At 43.7% G+C, this 21103-nt stretch overlaps 2 protein-coding genes across 2 annotated transcripts; one reads left to right on the top strand and one right to left on the bottom strand.

Annotated features, from left to right (window-relative positions):
- The first annotated feature begins 428 nt into the window (after nucleotides 1-428).
- Nucleotides 429-1934, top strand: LOC109763603 (ubiquitin-ribosomal protein eL40z fusion protein-like). The gene is made up of 4 exons (XM_073509003.1): nucleotides 429-531; nucleotides 762-972; nucleotides 1568-1610; nucleotides 1887-1934. The coding sequence occupies exons 1-4, from the start codon at nucleotides 429-431 to the stop codon at nucleotides 1932-1934; spliced, it is 405 nt and encodes a 134-aa protein (XP_073365104.1).
- Nucleotides 1935-5706: 3772 nt separating this feature from the next.
- Nucleotides 5707-12340, bottom strand: LOC109763602 (probable D-2-hydroxyglutarate dehydrogenase, mitochondrial). The gene is made up of 16 exons (XM_020322451.4): nucleotides 12032-12340; nucleotides 11083-11450; nucleotides 10307-10408; nucleotides 9787-9834; nucleotides 9583-9653; nucleotides 9135-9253; nucleotides 8710-8805; nucleotides 8503-8612; nucleotides 8317-8397; nucleotides 7981-8081; nucleotides 7663-7771; nucleotides 6948-7053; nucleotides 6792-6877; nucleotides 6556-6681; nucleotides 5992-6087; nucleotides 5707-5890 (listed from the first exon to the last, which is right to left on the bottom strand). The coding sequence occupies exons 1-16, from the start codon at nucleotides 12255-12257 to the stop codon at nucleotides 5882-5884; spliced, it is 1854 nt and encodes a 617-aa protein (XP_020178040.1). The 5' UTR covers nucleotides 12258-12340; the 3' UTR covers nucleotides 5707-5881.
- Between the last annotated feature and the right edge of the window lie 8763 nt (nucleotides 12341-21103).

Here is a 21103-nt window from a genome sequence, read left to right as displayed (position 1 = left end):
AATGGCCCAGAGGTTATATATATGGGCTTGTCTAAAAAAAAGTTATATATATATATATATATATATATATATATATATATATATATATATATATATATATACATACATACATATATGGGCAGTTCCCCTAAAAAAGTTATATATGGGCAGTTACCACTAAAAAAACCTAAAAAAATTATATATGGACAGCGTTCACCTAAAAACAAGTTAACGGACAGCATGCGACTGACCGAAAGCCCAGAACCGCTGCCCCGCCCGGGTCGCGAGCTTCTTGGCGGCCACGCCTCCCTTGCTAGGGTTCTGGGGCTTGTCGTAGCGGCCCCGTTACCTCCTGCCCGTATAAGAACGTCCATCACGCAGCGGTTGACACCAACACCAAGCACAACCCGTCCAGAGGAGAGCAAGAGAGCCATCGACGAGACGGCAAGATGCAGATCTTTGTGAAGACGCTGACCGGGAAGACCATCACGCTGGAGGTGGAGTCCTCGGACACCATTGACAACGTCAAGGCCAAGATCCAGGACAAGGAAGGTATTTATGTGACAGAGCATATAGCTAAAAACTGTGTGATGTACTATCTCTCTGAGCTAGATAAAACTTTTCAGCTCATCCGAGGTTAGATAGCTTTGGATCGGCTTGTTGGTTCCTGAGTGTTAACCCGCCGTAGGACCACCTGGATGGTACATAGACCAGATTAGTTTATCATCTCTCTTTCTCTCTCTTGGGACGAACTAATTGTGGAAGTTTCTGTTTTGCTATAGGTATCCCGCCGGACCAGCAGCGTCTCATCTTTGCGGGGAAGCAGCTCGAGGATGGCCGCACTTTGGCCGACTACAACATCCAGAAGGAGTCGACGCTTCACCTGGTGCTGCGCCTCCGTGGCGGCAGCAGAGGTCAATACCCCAAGAACCTCGAGCCCAACCTCCGCATCCTTGCTCAAAAGTACAATGAGAATAAACTAGTCTGCCGCAGGTACGCAGCTCATGGACTGATCTTTTGCTTCTTTTGGTCTGCTCGGTGATACGCATGCATGAGTGTGTAGATAAATGTGTCCTTGTTGTTTAAGGTGTAGATTTGAATAGCTAGCCAAACAGAGGTTGATCGAGGCACCTCTCACCTTCAATTTAGCATCTTGTTTTTTTTTTTTTGCAATTACTAGAATGTAATTCGAACTCACCAGCGGTTTTGGTTTGCCTGGGTTTATTGCTGATTTCTATTTCTATGAACAATGGAATTAACTAGATGGTTGATATGTAGATTATTAATTAGGGTGTGGCTAGATCTCAGTCGACTAACAAGTCTCAGTCCAGTCGCAAAAAAAAAAAGACTAACAAGTCTCGGTCAAGTTACAAAACATATAAAAAAATACACGGATCTCCATGTAAGATCTCATGAATATAGTGATTAAGACTTCTTTAAATCTTAGTTGACTAGTACTAAGATTTAGCAATCCCGCAAGAAAAAAATTGACATCTAGCGGCACTCTAGTCAGGATTATATATACTTTGCTTTTTGTACTAAGTTTTTCATCATTGCGTTGCAGGTGCTATGCACGCCTACCCCTCAGGGCCACCAACTGCCGCAAGAAGAAGTGTGGACATAGCAATCAGGTAAAGAGAACCTTATTTCCCCGTGTTATTGAAGTGCTTTACGAACCCCTTTACACAGAGGCTATCAAGTATCAATTGTCCACGTTCTCGGTTATCATATCACCATATATCTTGTTCTTGCCTTCTCTTGAGTAGTTGTTCTTGGTTACTATATTTAGATTTGTCAACATTGTATGAAGTTGTTGTGCAAAATAATTGCATGCAGATGATAACTAACTGAATTATTTTGATTAATTGTTTATTTTTGTTCTGATATTTTTTACCGTTCTCTTTCAGATAAGGGAAAAGAAGAGGTTTATGTCCAAGTTTGGGAGCGATTCTTGAACATTGGAAATGATGCTAAAGCAACCATCTACCTTCGTATATAATTTTTAGTTTGGAAGTCATGTTTGGTTTTGCTAAATCGTCTAACTCCATATATATTGGAGTCAGAGTCCGGATTTTGAACCTATATATGTATATGCTTTAGACCATTATATCTATCAAATATCCATATTATACAGAGTTGTTTATTTTGAGAGCTTTTTATCGTAATGTTTGTTTTGAGAGATATTTACAAGCTGTTTGTATTGACATTCGGGCACCCGGCCGATAGGTTAAATCTGCCCACTATAGGATCTACAAGTCATTTATTTTTCAGGTTCTCAAAGGCTCCAAACTATCCTTAGAGCATCTCCAGCCGTTCGGCCCCGACCTAGGCAGCGCCCCCGCTCGCAAAAAAACGCCACATATCCGGCGATCACAGCGGCCCAGTTCGGCGATCGAATGAAAAGTTCGGCGTACAAAAAAGAAAGGGCGCGCGTACAACGCGCATCACACGGCGAGGTCGGCCTCCGGCGTCGGCGGAGTCGGAGTTGGCGTGCGCGGGCATGGCGGTGTCGGAGTTGCTTCTGTGCTGGGCGGCGTTGGCGCGACGTCTGCGCTGCTGGGCGTCGTCGAGGAATCATCGCTCGGGCTTGGCGGCGGCGGCGTGGGAGTTGGCGGCGCCGTCGACGGCAGCTGGTTCAGGATGAGGCCGCGCTCCGCTATGAACCACGCCTTGAGCTTCTCGTCAGTGCTCTAGAGCATATATATCTGCCCCGCCCATGAGAAACGCCAGGTCGGTGTCCCTCTTCTTCGCGGCGACGTTGGTCCGGAGCAGGTCGAGCTTGACGGCGCTGTTCATCATCAACGCCGACCACCGCGCCTCGGCCTTCTCTTCATGCAGGGCGGCCCGGGCCTAAACGTCGGCGACACAACGCTCAATGGACTCGTGCATCCGCGCCGTTGCCGACTCGGCGTGTTTCCCCTTTTTGGTCCCTTTGTTGCCATCGGGGCGCCCTTCACTCGCGCCCGGCGTCGGCGCGTCCGGCTGGTAGGTCTCCTTGGCCTTGGCGAGGTTGCGCCGGACCTCCGCCCACTTGTCGCACTTCTCGATCCGCTTGAAGACGTGGAGGTACTTGAAATCTTGGTCGTTGTTATCCTGCCGAAACATGACGAACATCAGCACCAACTGCGTCGAGGAACAACCAGTGAGCGGCGCGCGACCGGCGAAAAGAAATAGGAGGCCGGCGTGACATACCTGATCCTCTATGCTGGTGCCGCTCTCTGGGCGAGCCGTGATCTCCTCGACGATCCCATGCCATTTGTTACACGCCGATTGGATGAGCCCCCAATGGTTCCCCATTGCCTTCGCCCCGCGCTGCATGTACATGGCTTTGAAGTAGGGGTCGACGAGTTTGCGCTCGTCGAACTCGGCTTTGATGCGGTCCCAATAGGTCTCAATGCTCTGGTTCGTGCCGGTGGTCGGGTCGAGGCAGACGACTTTCCACGCTTCGGCGAGGCACTCGTCCTCTTTGGACGCCCACTTGATGCGCGGCTCGCCGGTCCTTGCCGCCCCCTTCTTTTTCTTCCGTTTCCTCGCCGGAGCAGGCACCGGTTCCTCCTCCTCCTCCTCCACCTCGTCCTCCTCCGGCTCCGGCTCCTCTCGCCGTCCATGTCGTTGTGCACTGTGTCGTCCTGGGTAGTAGACCCGGCGGCGGCGGCGGCCGAGCCAGCCGTGATGATGTCCTCCATGTCGGCTTCGGTCGCGTCGACGTCGCCGAGATGCGACGTGGAGGCTTGAGAGAAGGGTAGCGCGCCATGGCAGAGAGGGGGTGTCGGGGAGGATGCGTACGGCGGCGGGGAGTAGTTGTATGGGGGGTACTGCACACCAGCGAAGGCGGGCGAGGGCGTGCGCTGGGACGGGTGACCATGGGGAAAGATGATGTTGGGGTTGAAACCGCCGTGTGCGTCACCATCGGCGTAGCCCGGCGATGGCGTGCAGCCCCAGGGTTGCGGCGACGACGAGAAACCGGTCGGAGACCCGACGCTTTGCTGGCTCCAGGGCGCGTAGGGGCCATGGCCGCCGGACGGGTTCATCATCACGCGAGCCGCCTCCGCCTGCTCCGCCGCCGCTGCAGCCGCGAGCCGCGCCGCGCTGTTCCGGGCCTTCTTGGCGTTGGCCCTGTTCCGCCAGTCGGTGGTGACAGCCTCCAGCGCTGAACTTCAGCCCTCCAGTCGACGTTGGACATGCCTGGGGGCTTGGACGGCGGCGCCCTCGGCTTCCTCTGCTTCGGCTGAGCGACGGCGTCGGTCGCAGCCGTCGCGGCGCGGGGGATCACGTACTTCTTCGGCGGCATGGCGGCCGGCTGGGAGGGTAGGGAGGAGGAGAATGGCGGGAGGAGTGGAGAGAATGGGAGGGAAAGCGGGAAGAAACGGCGGGAAAAGCCCTCCTCTCGCCGACGGAGCGGGCTCACGCCCCAGCGCGCCGGCTGTTATTTCGGCCCAACCCGGCGAAAAACTGACTCCTGGGGGCACGACTGGGCCGATTTTCGCCCGCCGATGCTAAAAATTCGCCTGGGGAGGGCCTGAAGATGCTCTTACTATTCATAGAGATGAAAAAGGGAAACCCAAACATGCCCATAGTAGACACCATTGGGGAAAGCAATCCCCAAGAAAACAGCATTCCCTTCATCTCCATTACCAAACATGGAAACACCTACTCACTACGGTAGCCCTATCCGTCAGTGTTCGCAGTGAGCTCAAACTCGACGCTGCATGAGATTCCGGGGCGTATCCACGCCACCGTCACCATGGTTCAAGCCACGAATACGACGCGCGCTTTGCTCGTTGTCTCTTCGTCTCCTTCATTGTTCGCCTCGAAATCCTAGAGCGAATCGAATGAGGTGTGCCAGCTCAAAAATATGGAGAAAGTCAAGCATGTCCTCGGAGGTTTACATGGGCGGCAGCCGCAACTCCGGCTCAATTCAGGACTTGCATGTCCAGAGCCAGTGTTTTACATGGTGATAGCTCGGATCCTGCTCCATCTCCGCAAAAATGTGCTCACATCCCTGTAACAGAATCCAGCACAGTTCGAAAAAAAGACACCGTGTAGCTTGGCCTTAGAAAAACCGTGCTCAGGGAACACAAATATTTTCAACACTTACTTTATATGACGTCTGGTAAAGATCCAGTCATCTAACAGTGAATGTTATATGCAGCAGATTTACATCTACAAATCTAAATAAGCATGTATTAGTACCACATTCTGGAATTATTTTTAGTGCCAAGATGATAGGGATTATATATTTTTTGTTTACTGGAGGGAGCTTGAGATTTTTGTTAATGCATGGTGGCGCTTCTCATTTGGTCCCAAGCACTGTATATTTATTTTCAGGTAATATGCAGAATGTTTTGGTGATGTTGGCAATCTAAGTATTTGCTTACTTGCTGCTATCCATCCAGATCATGGGTGTGAAGAGTGATTGTTGAAGACCAGTGCAACTCATTCCCTGAATAATAAGGGTCCTACACTACAAATTACTGGTGCTACCCTGAACTTGAACTGCCACATAAGATCACTATGATTGTGAAAAATAGAGTACCATTCTTCTGCTATTCTTGTGTTTTCTTTTTCAGTCATGTTTTTGTTAGAGAATCAGATATATTTTTTCCGTGCGAAGTTCACACACACACACACACACACACACACACACACACAGGTTTTTTTTTCACAAAAAAGTTTTTTTTTCTCTCTGAGGTGCCTGTGCAAGCACCTGGGTTGTACATGGCCTTATTTGATGTTTTTCCTAGTTTGATGTCCATCTGAATAATTGTTTACAGTACTCCAGACGCTGACAACAACAGGAATTTTATTCACTATATACTTTTATTGGGTACAGACAGATCTCTTCTATCCAAGCTAACAGCTCCTGTTCTCTGAAGTTGATTTGGGTAAGCGACAAGCTCAATCAGCTACCCTGTTGGTGTAGAAACCGTGGCATGAATCAGGTGAAAACATTGGGAAAATGTAGTTCAGTTCCATACTCAAGGGTAAATAGGGTAAATAAAAGAAGCTTACCTGCTCCGGTGACAATGCAGACTGAGGTAGAACCTTGTATGGGTTTAGAATTGAGTTAGGGTCCATTAACTTTTTGATGGAAGCCATCAGCTGCACCTGATCACAATACAACATTTTTTGTCAAGCATAATTACCAGCCAACTAGTAGAAAGGTAGGAACACAACTGCAAGTTTTTCTTTTGCAAAAACAAATGAAGTATTGTTCTTTAAGATGATAAGAAGAAGAATAAGGCAGAGCTCCACTGAAACATATTGCCAACGTTGCACAAAAAGCGCTCCTCCAGGGTTGTATGGAAGTGAGCATAACTGAAAATCTAACAAGAGAATGTCTCCAGATCATAAAGGCTAAACCAAATTTCTCTCATGAAAATGTGGCACAACACACATATGCCATGCACAAATAGTCAAGAATATGACATTGTCACACACTCACACCTAACATTAAAGTGCGCCATAGTCTAAAGGAATTGAAATAGTGATTTAACTCTGAACATTCTATATGGCACTGAAGTAACAATTTGTGCGCGAACACAAGTGGCAGTAAGATGGTATTTAAATACTTACTGCTTCTGGTGACTTGCTGTAGTGAATCTTCTCAGCTTTCATTAGCCCCAGCCCATGCTCTGCACTAATGCTTCCTCTGTGGCCAGCAGTCCACTCATAGACAAATGGTTCAATTTGTGCCAAAATCTGAAATTTTCATTGAAGGTAACAAAATAAGCAAGTAGCCGCATGTCTATCTTGAGAAACTGAAGCCAAACCTAAGTAAATGATCTATTTCCATGTCATATCAGACATACATTGTCACTGTACTTGCTTGATAAGATGTTTAGATGGAGATTCCCGTCACCAAGGTGACCATAACCCAATACCTCTGCCGTATCACCTAGGAAAGCAAGGAACTATGTTAACAACTCATAGATTAGATTACTGATGGCTCAAAATTGAAAATTTACCAACACGGCTGCGCATTTCTTCAACAATATCATATAGTTTCTCTACAGGTATGGACAAGTCATACTTGTAGACTGCACCAACTTTTACAGATGCCTCTGATATACCCTGCAACCACAACACATAATCATTTAATTGATTTTTTTGCCACAAATTATGTCAATGGGTAAAGGCGGTTGACTTTATTTGGTTTGGTGTTTCATACTTGAAATTTCACTTCCAAAGGTTTGAAACCAAATAGTTTGATAGGCCAAACTTAACATACCAAGATATTTTTCGAGCACTTCATAGCCTATCATTTTAATTTATATGATATCGGAGACTCGGCGTTAACCACCAAATATCAGCTTACACATCGATAACTTATATTATTAAACAGCAACATAGATGATGAGGAACAATAGAGACAAGTAAAAGGAAAAAGAATCAGAAGTCAAAAATCTGTTTTGACTACTTCTAGATACAACTGCAGTCTAGTATTTATTTTGTCTTCTTAACCTTAGCTACTGTTTTCTAGAGTCTTCTAGCCATGAGTAGAATGTTGAATCTTAAGTAATGTTTTCTAAAGTGTTCTAGCTATAAGTTGATGTTGCTCCTCCACAACCTTGTGTTGCTTCAATAGAACACTATCCGTGTGATGAGTGTCGATCGTTACCAACTTAAAGGCTACCCATATTAGTCACTGGCAAAATCTAAAGATTCACGTATGGTGAGAACCTCGCGGATTCTCCAAAAATTAGATGCCTGGCTAATATCCTGTGCTATTACTCCATCAGCTACAAGGCCATCTTCCATTGAACGCAACAAAAAAGCTTCAAGTTTTGCTCTACAAAAGAAAAGCAACATAAGACAAGTAGACAGCATATGTAATTTGACAATTTTGATCACAATAAACCCAAGATAAAATAAATGCAAGCCAAGCAGGATTTCACCTTCACAAAGTGGTTATCAATTAAGAGTTTGAACAAATTGATCTTCCGCATAGCTTGTGTGTTTTTAATGTTTGAAAACTGTGGTTATGCTACCAAAACTTACTTGTCATATGATTCATCACTTCCTGTGGTCTCAATTAGAACATAAAATTTGTACGGCGAGACAGGTAAAGGATTATGAACTCCTTCCAAATGCGTCATAGCCTTCAAAACCAACAAGCTACCAAATTAAATGTGGAATCAGGCAAGATAATGAGGAACATTTCTTCATGTACAATGCAGTCAAAACAATATTCTGTTTTCTTGCAAAACGATCTTATATTATGGGACGGAGGGAGTACATAACAAAAAATTCAACACATCCTACTGTTCAAGAAAGTACATGCATGCAGTTTCTTCTCCATGAAGTTCAATTTTCTTTGAAAGTTTGCTTAAGTACCAGATCAATACACTGACGATCCATAAACTCAAATGCAGAAAGAATCTCACCCAAGCTCCTCCTAGCTGCCAGTAGCAATTTCTGGGAACATGAAAAGCAGTAATCACTATAGTAAAGATCATACTGTACATTTGATAACAAGGGCTAACAATGCCTAGATATACAAAATGAGTGTTTGCAAGAGACCTGACAGCTCATGTAGTCATTGCAGGAAAGAAATGCAACATTAGTTGAAGGTAGCTTTGCAGGTGTAAGTATTGACACTTTAGTGACTATTCCTAGGGAGCCTTCACTTCCTGAACCATCAATCATGTGTTTACTAACGGCTTGCTATAAGTCATATTTAATGAACATGCTCAGAAAGAAGGGAAATAGTTTGTATTCGACACTCACCAACAAATAAGTGCTTCAGATCGTATCCAGTGTTGTCTTTCCTTAAAGTAGTAAGCATGTCAAGAACAGTTCCATTGGCTAGGACAACTTCAAGACCTGAATAAGAAGAAAATAAAATACAGAAGAGCTAACCATCTTTGTACTTTTAAGAAATCATCCAGCTATTTCCAGGCTTAAACATTGCATAGAGTTGAAATTTTCTAGAAGATTCTCTTGATGGAGCATCGTAATATCAGCAACTTATATTGCAACAGAATTACTCAGCAGCAAACATATTCCTGCTCCTTTCAAGAGAAACTTAACAAAACAAATACTGTATTCCACATAAGCCCTTTCTTCGTTCAGGTAAACAAGATATAGAACATGAGACTTCAGAAATAGCTGATTTGTGCACATAGTAAATATAAGGTTTAACTTGTACTTACCAAGTACATTTCCATGAAGTGAACCATAGCGAATGAAACGTAGGCCGCCAGCATTAGTTGAAATGTTCCCTCCTATTTGGCAACTACCTTTTGCCCCTAAGTCAAGAGGCATAATAAACCTGAATATAAAGTATACATATAATCTTAGGTATTTTTCTATTCAAAATAACGGGCACATATTGATCGTATAAAAAACTAAACTCTGATGACCAGATTATATGAGTGATCACTGTATTGGCACACATTGAATCCATGGGTGATTATATAAGTAGGGATCCCGTAAAAAAGGATATTGCATAAGCAACAAACTTATGAATATTTATGGGTCAATGGTAACTCGGCAACTCAAAAGAAAACATATTATTTATGAATCAAACGCATGCAATGCAAGACGTATGCACCACGAATGAGAACAGAATCATAGAGGGAATACCAAAGACGACTTTACCCTTCATTTTCCACAAAGGTACTTAAGTTCTCCAACACACAACCAGCTTCACAAGTAAGAATTCCATTTACCTGACAGCAGACAGCTCTTTCATGAAATTATACAAAAAAACTATGGATATAGACAACTTATGTTTGAAGAAAGGATAGATAATAGAAATATAAAATTCACGACATCAAATCCAAACAAAGAGACTGTACCCACATTGTCAAAGGAGATTATTTTGTCCATACCACCAAGGTTGACAATCACCTGCAGACAAAGGGAGTAAACCTTGTGATCTCGGGCCTAAATGTAAGGAAAGCAGTAACATGGAAATCTCAGATGCAGTATACATAAAAAACATGGAAGTCTAAAACAGATGAACAGAAAAACATATCAACAAGAATTTGAACAGGTACGGTGAACTACAGCAAAACTGTAGTGATAGTGCTAAACATGAATATGGATACTCGAAGCACCCATCAACGCCATCGTAATCTTTCCCATGATTTTCTAATCAATCTGATTGATCAATCTAAATAAATACAAGTACTTCATTCTGGTGAAGAAGTATACCCTGCAATTCAGGCAAGCAGCAACAGAAAGGAAGTAGAGAATACCAAGAAGGATATTTATCTAAAGTACTCTACCGCTGATACTAAGATAAGAAATAAACAAATATTTTGTGGTAGGAAAATAAAGATATAACTGATATTATCATTAACAGGAACTTCATAATTACCTCATCATGAACTGGAACACTGCCACCAACAAGGCCTGTATTTCCACCCTGAGGAACTACTGCCAATCGTCTCGAGTCGCAGTAAGCAAGGACCTTAGAAACCTGGAAAACAGAATGGTTGAATAACAAATTTTCACATTAATTTTTTGTTGAGTCGGATCAGGAATGGTAGAAAACTAGATATAACCGAGCAATATGAAAATAGAAATGTAGTCCTAAATTATACTCCTAGTTTGCTGCATGAGGTATTATTAACATTCCATGCAAATGCATTGTTGTTTGGAAAATATTTATTAGCATAGGTTACTAGAGTGATGTATGCTATTTTGTTTGTTATGTATCCAGAGGCTACAGTGTTTTGCTTATGAAGCGCTACATTCTGCTGAAGCTGATTTTCTATTGCTACTAAATATGGCTTTCATGAGACATCCAATGCATACAATGCTAACAACTTTCTGAACAATTTGTACGATTACTAGTTACTTCATGTAGGAATACATCAAAAAGTACATGCTTGGTAACTGGAATAGCCTTAGCCTGGATGCAAGTGTGTGATGGACCATGATAAGCCAAAAACATAAATCGTAAGCTACAACTTTACAAACATTGTTCTGCAACCAAACAAACAGTCACCATGCAACCACTACAAATCAGCCGAAAACAATTAAAATGATTACTGCCACTTCAGTACTACTTGTTATTGCAATTGTCAGAAAATGGAAATCCAAATAACTGGTGTTAAATTAAAATTCCGCTTGACTAGCTGACAGAAATACCTCATTAGTACTTTTTGGTAAAAGCAGTAGCTGACTTGCACCCTTGTATTTACCCATCCAATCGACATTTGCAACAGCCACCCTGTCTTTATCTTGAACGACTCCATTGTCACCCAATATGCTCTTGAAGTAAGAAACGTCATCAGAATTTAGCACTGAATAGTCTGGATTCCTCTGGATGGGTTCTGCCGCAGAACCAAAAGTACGTTGTTGAACTCCAAACGAATCATCCACACTATGTTGTGCTTCTTTTGTTGCTATCTCAGCTGGAGGCCCAAAAGAGGAATGTTGTGGACACAAGGTCCAATAGGATCTTCTCTGAGAAGTCAGAGTATGGTTTGTCAATCCATATTGAGTGAGGGACATACCTGGGTATCATCATGTATCATAAGATTTTACTCAGTCCAATAAAAACTACTCCCTCTGTTGCAAAATGCAGGAGTATTTTGGTTGTTCAAATTCATGCTTTGCTCAACAAGTAAACCAACTACACATGGGTTATGCCATACAAACTTGATACCATTGGGTTTGTGTTCAAACTAATTTACTGTGATTGTGATTGTAACTATAAAAATGTCCCCTACATTTCGCCACAGAGTGGGTATATTCTGTAGATCTGTAGAAATCGGCGGAGCCATATCAATCTTGGTTCTATAGCAAGAAAGAACTGTCTGACAACTGAAACTCTAAGAGCAGAGGGTGCAGGGTGTAATAGTAATCAAATTAAATACTAAACACTATATGTGCCGAATTCATGTATCAGTAATTCTACTGGTGCTGGGATGGGAATGGATAACGGATTGATTAGATTAGTAGGGCATCCCGCAAAAAAAAGAAATCCGCAACAAACTTTCACAGAACTGAAAGATCACTTGCAGCAAAGAAAGATCCCACAAAACAGAACCCACAGAACAATCGATCCAAATCCAGGCAAGATAGAGCTCCTTACCAGCGCCAGAAGAGATCGTCCGGCTCCCGAGGCGGGTCCAGTCGAGAGGAGGAGGGGAGGACCCGGTGGAAGGGGGCGTGCAGGCGCGTTCGGCGGCGCGGTCGTGCGGATGAACGGACGGGGGATCCCACGGGGCGAGCAGGGCGCGGAGGCCCCCCTGCCGGAGAGGTTCCCGGAGGACGGAGGAGCGTGTTCTGGAGTGGGAGAGGAGGGACGGGAGCGCCATGCGGGATGGGAATTCTGACACGGGCGTCAACAAGCTTGGTTTGCAGCTACAAGAAGCGACCTCGCGTTTGACTGGCAGTGGGATACTTGCTGGTATTACTAGTTCGGAAATGATTTTATCCGTTTGGAATGATTTTTTTATACTCCTTGCATTTAGAACAAGGTGCATATAGATTTTACAAAAAATATACTTTTGTTGACTTTAACCAAATTTTAAAAAGAAAATACATAAAAGCATCTTCAATAACAGCCCTATAACATGGCACCTAAAATGACCGGAGCAAAAAATATTAGTCACCAAAACTGCTTTTTTGGTACGAAAAAGTGACGTCTCCAACAGCTGCCCAGAGCCATATGCACTTTTCATCTCGAATAAACATACATATTGCATACAAATAATATCAAATGTTATTTATATGTCCAAAACAAACAAAGCAATAATTTTATCAATCCACACGATTAAATTATTACATAGTTCATCAAATCCATAACATAGGCCATCAATGAAATCAGCCGGAACATCATAGGCCATCATGCGGAATGCGGCTGTGACCTTCTACTCAGTGCAATGACCAAGCGTTCCGGTGCAAATCCTTCTTTGCTGGAAGGACTGATCATGTTGCTTTACAGAATTGCAAATGTGAAAAAAACAAGTCCGTAGACGTCGAAAGTACCTCTCTGGATAGCGAGGATTTGGCCCAAAATAGTTGTGCATCAATTGCTCGTGTGCCTCTTTCCATTATCTCCACAAATACTTGTGGTCGTAAACTAAACCGCCATACTTCGACCTCTTGTTCTTGTGCATTGCCAAGATTAATGCAAGATCTTCTTCCTCCTCCATGTCAAACTCCTCATCCAACCAGGAATCGTGGCAAAAAATGGAGTCACATGAACTCGTCTACAATAGAAACTATCTATCAAGATCAATCTTCGGTGCATATGCAAAGAAAAGCACAAGAACAAAAAATTACATTGTAGGAATTCCGTCAAACACCTTGTGTGTGGCTAGCCGTGGACAGCCGGCCAAAACTTGGTGGGAAAGACTCCATCGCGGCGGCCGAGCGGCCAGCAGCGGTGCACAAGCGCCCGCTAGTCGACCTCCATACACCGCGGCAGTGCGCCGACAGCCATACGGGCAGCGGCGGCCCAGTGGTCGGCCAAAATCCACGTGGGAGTCCGTGGCGGCAAGGCAGGGGCGGGGTTGGGGGAGTCTTTGTAGCGGCGATGGCCTGTTGGGTTGCGGTGTGGCGGCAGCAGTGGGAAAGTCCGGCCGGAGGCGGGAATGAAACTAATGGTTGGTTGGTTGGTTGGTCGTGTGCGGCTCGGTTTGGTTTTGCGGCAACCACCCAAGTGTTGTATATTTGCAGCACTTGGTGCCTTCTTTTTAGGCTGTCCAAAAGAAATGCAGAATTTTTATGATAGGGCATATGTAGGAGAGGCTTTTTTTCCTCCAAATGTCCAAAAAATGAGGTGGAGCCCTGTTATAGGGCTGCTATTGGATATGCTCTAAGAACGTGCCTAGCAACTCATGTTTGCTTGCTAAAATAGTATTCTTTGTCTAAACAAAATGGACCTTGCGCCTGCTCTTAGAGTTTTCATTGTAGTTCATACTTGTTCAATAACTCTATGTCTATGATGAGCTATACTTTTTCAACCATATGTCGGAAATGCCCCCTACTTTACAAGTTCAATAAAATGGTCCCCTTTAGAGTTTCCATTGTGGGTCATACTTGTTTAATAAGAGCATCTATAATCGGAGCCCTCAAATTATTCTCAAATGTCCGAGTGGATAGCACGGTCAGTGCCCGGACAGGAGAGAGGAGAAAAAAAGCCACCCAACCCCCCCCCCCCCCTCCTCACTCTGTCCTCATATGTGTGGACTGTCTGCAAATCCCTGTACCTAACCGGTATACGGGGAGGATATGAGGATCTCCGGGCAGTGTGCCATATAGGATTTGGCCCACCGCGGACCACATTTTCTCTTTCTTTATCTATCTTTCCTTTCTCTATCTCTCTTCATCTCCACCAATCATATGCATGTGACCGGACATATGGGGAGAAAGTGGGGGGCATGGCTATTTGCATGGACAAATAGAGGCTCAAAGTGGACATGCCTGGACACTGACCAGGCACATCCACGGATGTCTGAGAGACCAATTTGCTCATTGTGGTTGTAGATGGCCTGGCTCTATGTCCATGATGGGCTATACTTGTTCAACCCAATACCAAAAATCCCGTATGCTTTTAGAGTTCAATAAAATGACCCCTGCTCTTAGAATTTTCAGCCTATACCAAAAATTTTGAGAGAAAAATGAAAAATCAGTACAATAACTCTATGGCCATGGTGGGCCATACTTGTTCAAGCTTTAGGTATATGTTGCAAATGGACAAGGGCGACAATACCATCTAAATGAGCACTGAAATGTCATTGTGCAAAAAAGCTTGTCTAAGCATAATATTGCTAAGATGTTTAAATAAGTGGTGTAGCATGTCTAATTTCTTTTTAGTTAGCACGAAGCACTTGCTAAAAGGAAGCAGGATGAGACCGCTTGGCCCTCTTCCAAACACTGTAAATGCTAGTTATTGTGTTGGATATCTGATTACAAAATCATGGGTGGAGGTTTGCATCGCGGAGACCCGACGTCGGGCCCACATTGATGCGGGCAAACCTTTGAGCTCTTCGGAGCCGAGCTTGGAGGAGGAGGGCGACGTCCCATGGCCATGGCAGAGGTTGTCGAGGAGGAGGTGCCAGCGACGAAGGAGGAGGCGATGGATGTCGACACCGCGTGACCCGTGGCATTTAGGTTCACACTTTTGTAGGCTGAAAGGATCGAGAAGAGGTGTCTAGAGGGGGGTGAATAGACTCTAATCAAGAAAAGTTGCAGTTTTTAATTCTTTAGGTTGATGTGGAGTTTTAGCACAAGTTTAATCATTCACAATACATATCAAGCAAGCATGACAAAGAGTATATGAGCAGCGGAAAGTAAAGCATGCAAGTTGCAAGAATGTAAAGGGATGGGATTGGAGTGTGCAAACGCAATTTGGAGACACGGAGATTTTTTATCCGTGGTTTCGATAGGTGGTGCTATCGTACATCCAGGTTGATGGAGACTTTAACCCACGAAGGGTAACGGTTGCGCGAGTCCACGGAGGGCTCCACCCACGAAGGGTCCACGAAGAAGCAACCTTGTCTATCCCACCATGGTCGTCGCCCACGAAGGACTTGCCTCACTCGGGTAGATCTTCACGAAGTAGGCGATCTCCTTCCCCTTACAAACTCCTTGGTTCAACTCCACAATCTTGACGGAGGCTCCCAAGTGACACCTAGCCAATCTAGGAGACACCACTCTCCAAGAAGTAACAAATGGTGTGTTGATGATGAACTCCTTGCTCTTGTGCTTCAAATGATAGTCTCCCCAACACTCAACTCTCTCTCATAGGATAGGATTTGGTGGAAAGAAGATTTGAGTGGAAAGCAACTTGGGGAAGGCTAGAGATCAAGATTTATGTGGTTGGAATGGAATATCTTGACCTCAACACAAGTGTAGGTGGTTCTCTCTCAGAAAATATGTGTTGGAAGTGTAGGCATGTTCTGATGGCTCTCTCAACAAGTGAAGAGTGGGTGGAGGGGTATATATAGCCTCCACACAAAATCTAACCGTTACACACAAATCACCAAACTCGGTGGGACCGAATCATGAAACTCGGTCGGACCGATTTAGTTCAAAATGTGAACGTTAGGATTCTCGGTGGGACCGATGTGCTAGGGTTAGGGTAAATCCTCATCTCGGTTTGACCGATTACTCAAACTCGGTGGGACCGATTTGGGTAATAAGCGAAACAGAGAGTTGGCCAAGCAAACTCGGTGGGACCGATTGCATATCTCGGTGGGACCGAAATTATTGCAATAGGCAACAGAGAGTTTGCAAGCCCATCTCGGTGAGACCGAGATCCCATCGGTGAGACTGAATTGATTAGGGTTTCTGGTAGTGGCTATGTCAACTGAACTCGGTGGCGCCGGATAGAAAGTTTCGGTGGGGCCGAGTTGGACTTTTGGTTTAGGACATATGTGGATATGAGAAAGTGGTTGAGGGCTTTGGAGCATATCACTAAGCACTTTGAGCAAGCAAGCCATTAAGCAACACCTCATCCCCTCTTAATAGTATTGGCTTTCCTATGGACTCAATGTGATCTTGGATCACTAAAATAGAAAATGTAGAGTCCTGAGATTTGAGCTTGAGCCAATCCTTTGTCTTCAGCATTTTAAAGGGGTTCCACATCCTCTAGTCCATGCCACTCCATTGTTGAACTTATCTGAAACATACTAGGTAGAAGCATTAGTCCAACAAGAGATATGTTGACATTAATTACCAAAATCACCCAGGGAGCACTTGTGCTTTCAATCTCCCCCTTTTTGTAATTGATGACAACATACATCAAAGCTTTAGATAAAGATATAGAGAATAACAAGTAAAGCTTTGGAAAGACATATAACATGCATAGGCTCCCACTATATGTATGCAATCATATAAATATGGAATATAGGAGCATGTGAATGCATAAGCATGACAGAGTAAGCCATGTGTTACATGTATCTTGGCTATATGCATCAGAGTAAATGATGTGAATATAGGAAATGTACCTTCATGCTCATGAGTCCTTCTCGCAAACAGTATGTACATCAGCAAGAGATTCTCATGCACATAACTGAGATGCATATACTTACCTTGTGGTCTTGAGTTGGCTTAGGAAGGAATGAACCTGAGTAAACAAGGTTAGATAACACAGATACATCTACTAGCCAAAGCAACCAAAAGAAACCACAAGAGTACCAAGACTGGGATGACATGTAGAGAGTGAGTACTGAGTACTCTATTGGATATAGACATGTCCCCAAAGGTAAAGATGTGCAATGAATTCAAGGATTTCCTTCCCTTAGATGTCTTGCTCCCCCTGAATCTTGCATAGGATATTGGGAGAAGATAGGGAACAGAAAATCAGAGCAGAGAAAAGAAATAGAGCTAATGCAAACAATCAAATATGAACATGTCTTTCCCCTCTTAAAGACATGTGACTTCTCTCCTCTTGAACACCAAGCATCTGGGGTTTCTTACACTCTCCCCCTGAGTATTCTCTCCCCCTTTTGATGTGATCTCTCTTTAAGCTTTGATGCGATCTCTCTCTAAGCTTTGATGTGATCTCTCTCTTCCCCTTTGACATCAATTTCCAAGAAGGGCTCTTTTGGATCTTTATTACAAATGGGTTTGGTCCTTGAGTCACAAAGCAAAGTAGCAAGTCGAATGTGATGCTGGTAGAGGACAAGAATCATTGAGTGGAGCTGGAGCAGAAAGAATGCAGGAACAAGTAGCGAGCTGTCTTTTCTGCAGCGAAATCGGTAGCACCGAGTTGTGTGCTTCGGTGGCACCGAGAGAATTCGGTTGGGCCGAAGAAAACAAACCGGTGTGACCGATTTCATCACAGTGAAAACACTTGTCACCTCAGCTCGCTAGGCAATTAAGATCTCACAAGGATTTGCAAGGAATTAGCTGAAAGATTTGCAATGAATTCGATGCAGAGAATGCAGAACACAAAATAAACAGAAAAAGAATCTGGATGAAGTTTTTTTTGTTTATGAAAAGGGGAAATAAATATGCACGAGACAAATGCAAGAGCACGGAGAAACACAAGAGAAATTCATCTAGAATTGGGCGGCGACAAAGTCACCTATGTTAGAGTATATTGACTTAGGAGTCAAGTGAGGACACTTGATCATAGGTCATACTCATCGTTTAAGCTCAAAATGGGGTTACCATTTTTCGTTTAAGCATCTTGATGTATTCACATCTTGTTGAGTTGCTTTGACCCATGTCTTGGAGTAAAGCTTCTCTAAGATGGAATAACATACCTTGGGTGGTGGTGTTGATCTTGATCATGTAGTTGAACTTGTGTGGGTTGCTCAAGGTTGATGTAGCTTATCAAGAATTTGGAGCACCACTTGGAATTTGAGTTCATCTACCTACATGGGTTAGTTTTTCAAGGAAGAGCACTTGTGTATCCAAAATGACAATCATAAAATTTAACATAGAATTTGTCAAAGGATATGTTTGAAGGGTTTTGTGCTTCCTTGTCTTCAACCACCATTGTGTAGAGACTTGGTGATGTAGAGATTGCTCAAGATATGAGTGAGTTGCAATCTCATGGATTTAAATTCATCCAAGTACCTACAAGGGTTAGATAGCATGCAAGGGTGCAAGTATATCCAAGACATATAGATAGCATCATGAAAGAAATATCAAGGATTAGTCAAAGGCTCATGCCTTGCATGTATCCAAATGGAGTTCCTACTCCAAATTTGAAGCATCAATAATGTTTAATTCTCCTCTCAAACAGCAAAAGACTTTCTCATCAAGTGGGTTGGTGAATATATCCGCTAATTGCTTATCGGTGCGAACATGCTTAAGATCAATGTCCCCTTTGGTAACGTGATCTCGAATGAAATGATGACGAACTTCAATACGCTTAGTTCGAGAATGTTGCACGGGATTGTGAGCAATCTTGATAGCACTTTCATTGTCACAAAGCAATGGAACATGTTTCACATATATCCCATAATCTTTAAGAGTTTGGGTCATCCAAAGTAATTGAGCACGACATGAACCAGCGGCAATGTATTTTGCTTCGGCGGTGGATAAGGATACCGAGTTTTGTTTCTTGGAGGACCAAGACACAAGAGATCTACCAAGAAATTGACAAGTACCCAAAGTGGACTTTCTATCAACCTTGTCTCCGGCATAGTCCGAATCGGAGTAACCAACAAGATTGAAAGAAGGATACCAAATGCCAAAATTTGGTGTGTGTATTAAGTATCTCACTATCCTTTTCACAGCCTTAAGATGACACTCTTTAGGGGCCGCTTGATATCGTGCACACATGCACACACTTAACATAATATCGGGACGAGAGGCACATAGATATAACAATGAACCAATCATAGAGCGGTAAAAATTTTGATCAACCGGTTCACCGTCCTTAGTCAAGTCAAGATGTCCACTAGTAGGCATGGGTGTAGACATACCTTTGAATTCTTGCATATTGAACTTCTTGAATAAGTCCTTGGTGTACTTGGTTTGAGAAACAAAGGTACCTTCCTTAGTTTGCTTGATTTGCAAATCAAGAAAGAATTTGAGTTCACTCATCATAGACATCTCAAACTTCTCCGACATTAGCTTTCCAAACTTCTCACTAAAATGAGGGTTAGTCGACCCAAATATAATATCATCAACATAAATTTGGCACACAAATAGTTCTCCATTAACCCTTTTAGTAAAAAGAGTAGAATCTATCTTTCCAATTTCAAAGCCTTTTTCAATAAGGAACTTGTCAAGCATTTATACCACGCTCTAGGAGCTTGTTTAAGACCATAAAGGGCTTTGTGAAGTTTTGATGTCTACTACACAACCTTCTTCTTGTAGACGTTGTTGGGCCTCCAAGTGCAGAGGTTTGTAGGACAGTAGCAAATTTCCCTCAAGTGGATGACCTAAGGTTTATCAATCCGTGGGAGGCGTAGGATGAAGATGGTCTCTCTCAAGCAACCCTGCAACCAAATAACAAAGAGTCTCTTGTGTCCCCAACACACCCAATACAATGGTAAATTGTATAGGTGCACTAGTTCGGCGAAGGGATGGTGATACAAGTGCAGTATGGATGGTAGATATAGGTTTTTGTAATCTGAAAATATAAAAATAGCAAGGTAGCAAGCGATAAAAGTGAGCGTAAACGGTATTGCAATGCTAGGAAACAAGGCCTAGGGTTCATACTTTCACTAGTGCAACTTCTCTCAACAATAATAACATAATTGGATCATATAACTATCCCTCAACCTGCAACAAAGAGTCACTCCAAAGTCACTAATAGCGGAGAACAAACAAAAAGATTATGGTAGGGTACGAAACCACCTCAAAGTTATTCTTTCTGATCGATCTATCATAGAGTTCATAATAGAATAACACCTTAAGACACAAATCAACCAAAAACCTAATGTCACCTAGATACTCCAATGTCACCTAAAGTATCCGTGGGTATGATTATACGATATGCATCACACAATCTCAGATTCATCTATTCAACCAACACAAAGAACTTCAAAGAGTTCCCCAAAGTTTCTACCGGAGAGTCAAGACGAAAACGTGTGCCAACCCCTATGCATAGGTTCATGGGCGGAACCCGCAAGTTGATCACCAAAACATACATCAAGTGGATCACGTGATATCCCATTGTCACCACAGATAAGCACGGCAAGACATACATCAAGTGTTCTCAAATTCTTAAAGACTCAATCCAATGAGATAACTTCAAAGGGAAAACTCAATCCATTAGAAGAGAGTAGAGGGGGAGAAACATCATAAGATCCAACTATAATAGCAAAGCTCGCGATACATCAAGATCGTGCCAAATCAAGAACACGAGAGAGAGAGAGAGAGAGATCAAACACATAGCTACTGGTACATACCCTCAGCCCCGAGGGTGAACTACTCCTTCCTCATCATGAGAGCACCGGGATGATGAAGATGGCCACCGGTGAGGGATCCCCCTCCGACAGGGTGCCGAAACAGGGTTCCGATTGGTTTTTGGTGGCTACAGAGGCTTGCGGCGGCGGAACTCCCGATCTATTCTGTTCCCCGAAGTTTTTAGGGTATATGGATATATATAGGCGAAAGAAGTCGGTCAGGGGAGCCACGAGGGGCCCACGAGGGTGGAGGGCGCGCCCCCTGCCTCGTGCTCTCCTCGTTGATTCCCTGGCGTGTACTCCAAGTCTCCTAGATTGCTTCCGTTCCAAAAATTACTCTC

This window comes from Aegilops tauschii, chromosome 2 (assembly GCF_002575655.3).
Source record: "Aegilops tauschii subsp. strangulata cultivar AL8/78 chromosome 2, Aet v6.0, whole genome shotgun sequence".
Classification (NCBI taxonomy): Eukaryota; Viridiplantae; Streptophyta; class Magnoliopsida; order Poales; family Poaceae; genus Aegilops; species Aegilops tauschii.
This window is presented reverse-complemented; position numbering and strand designations above follow the sequence as displayed.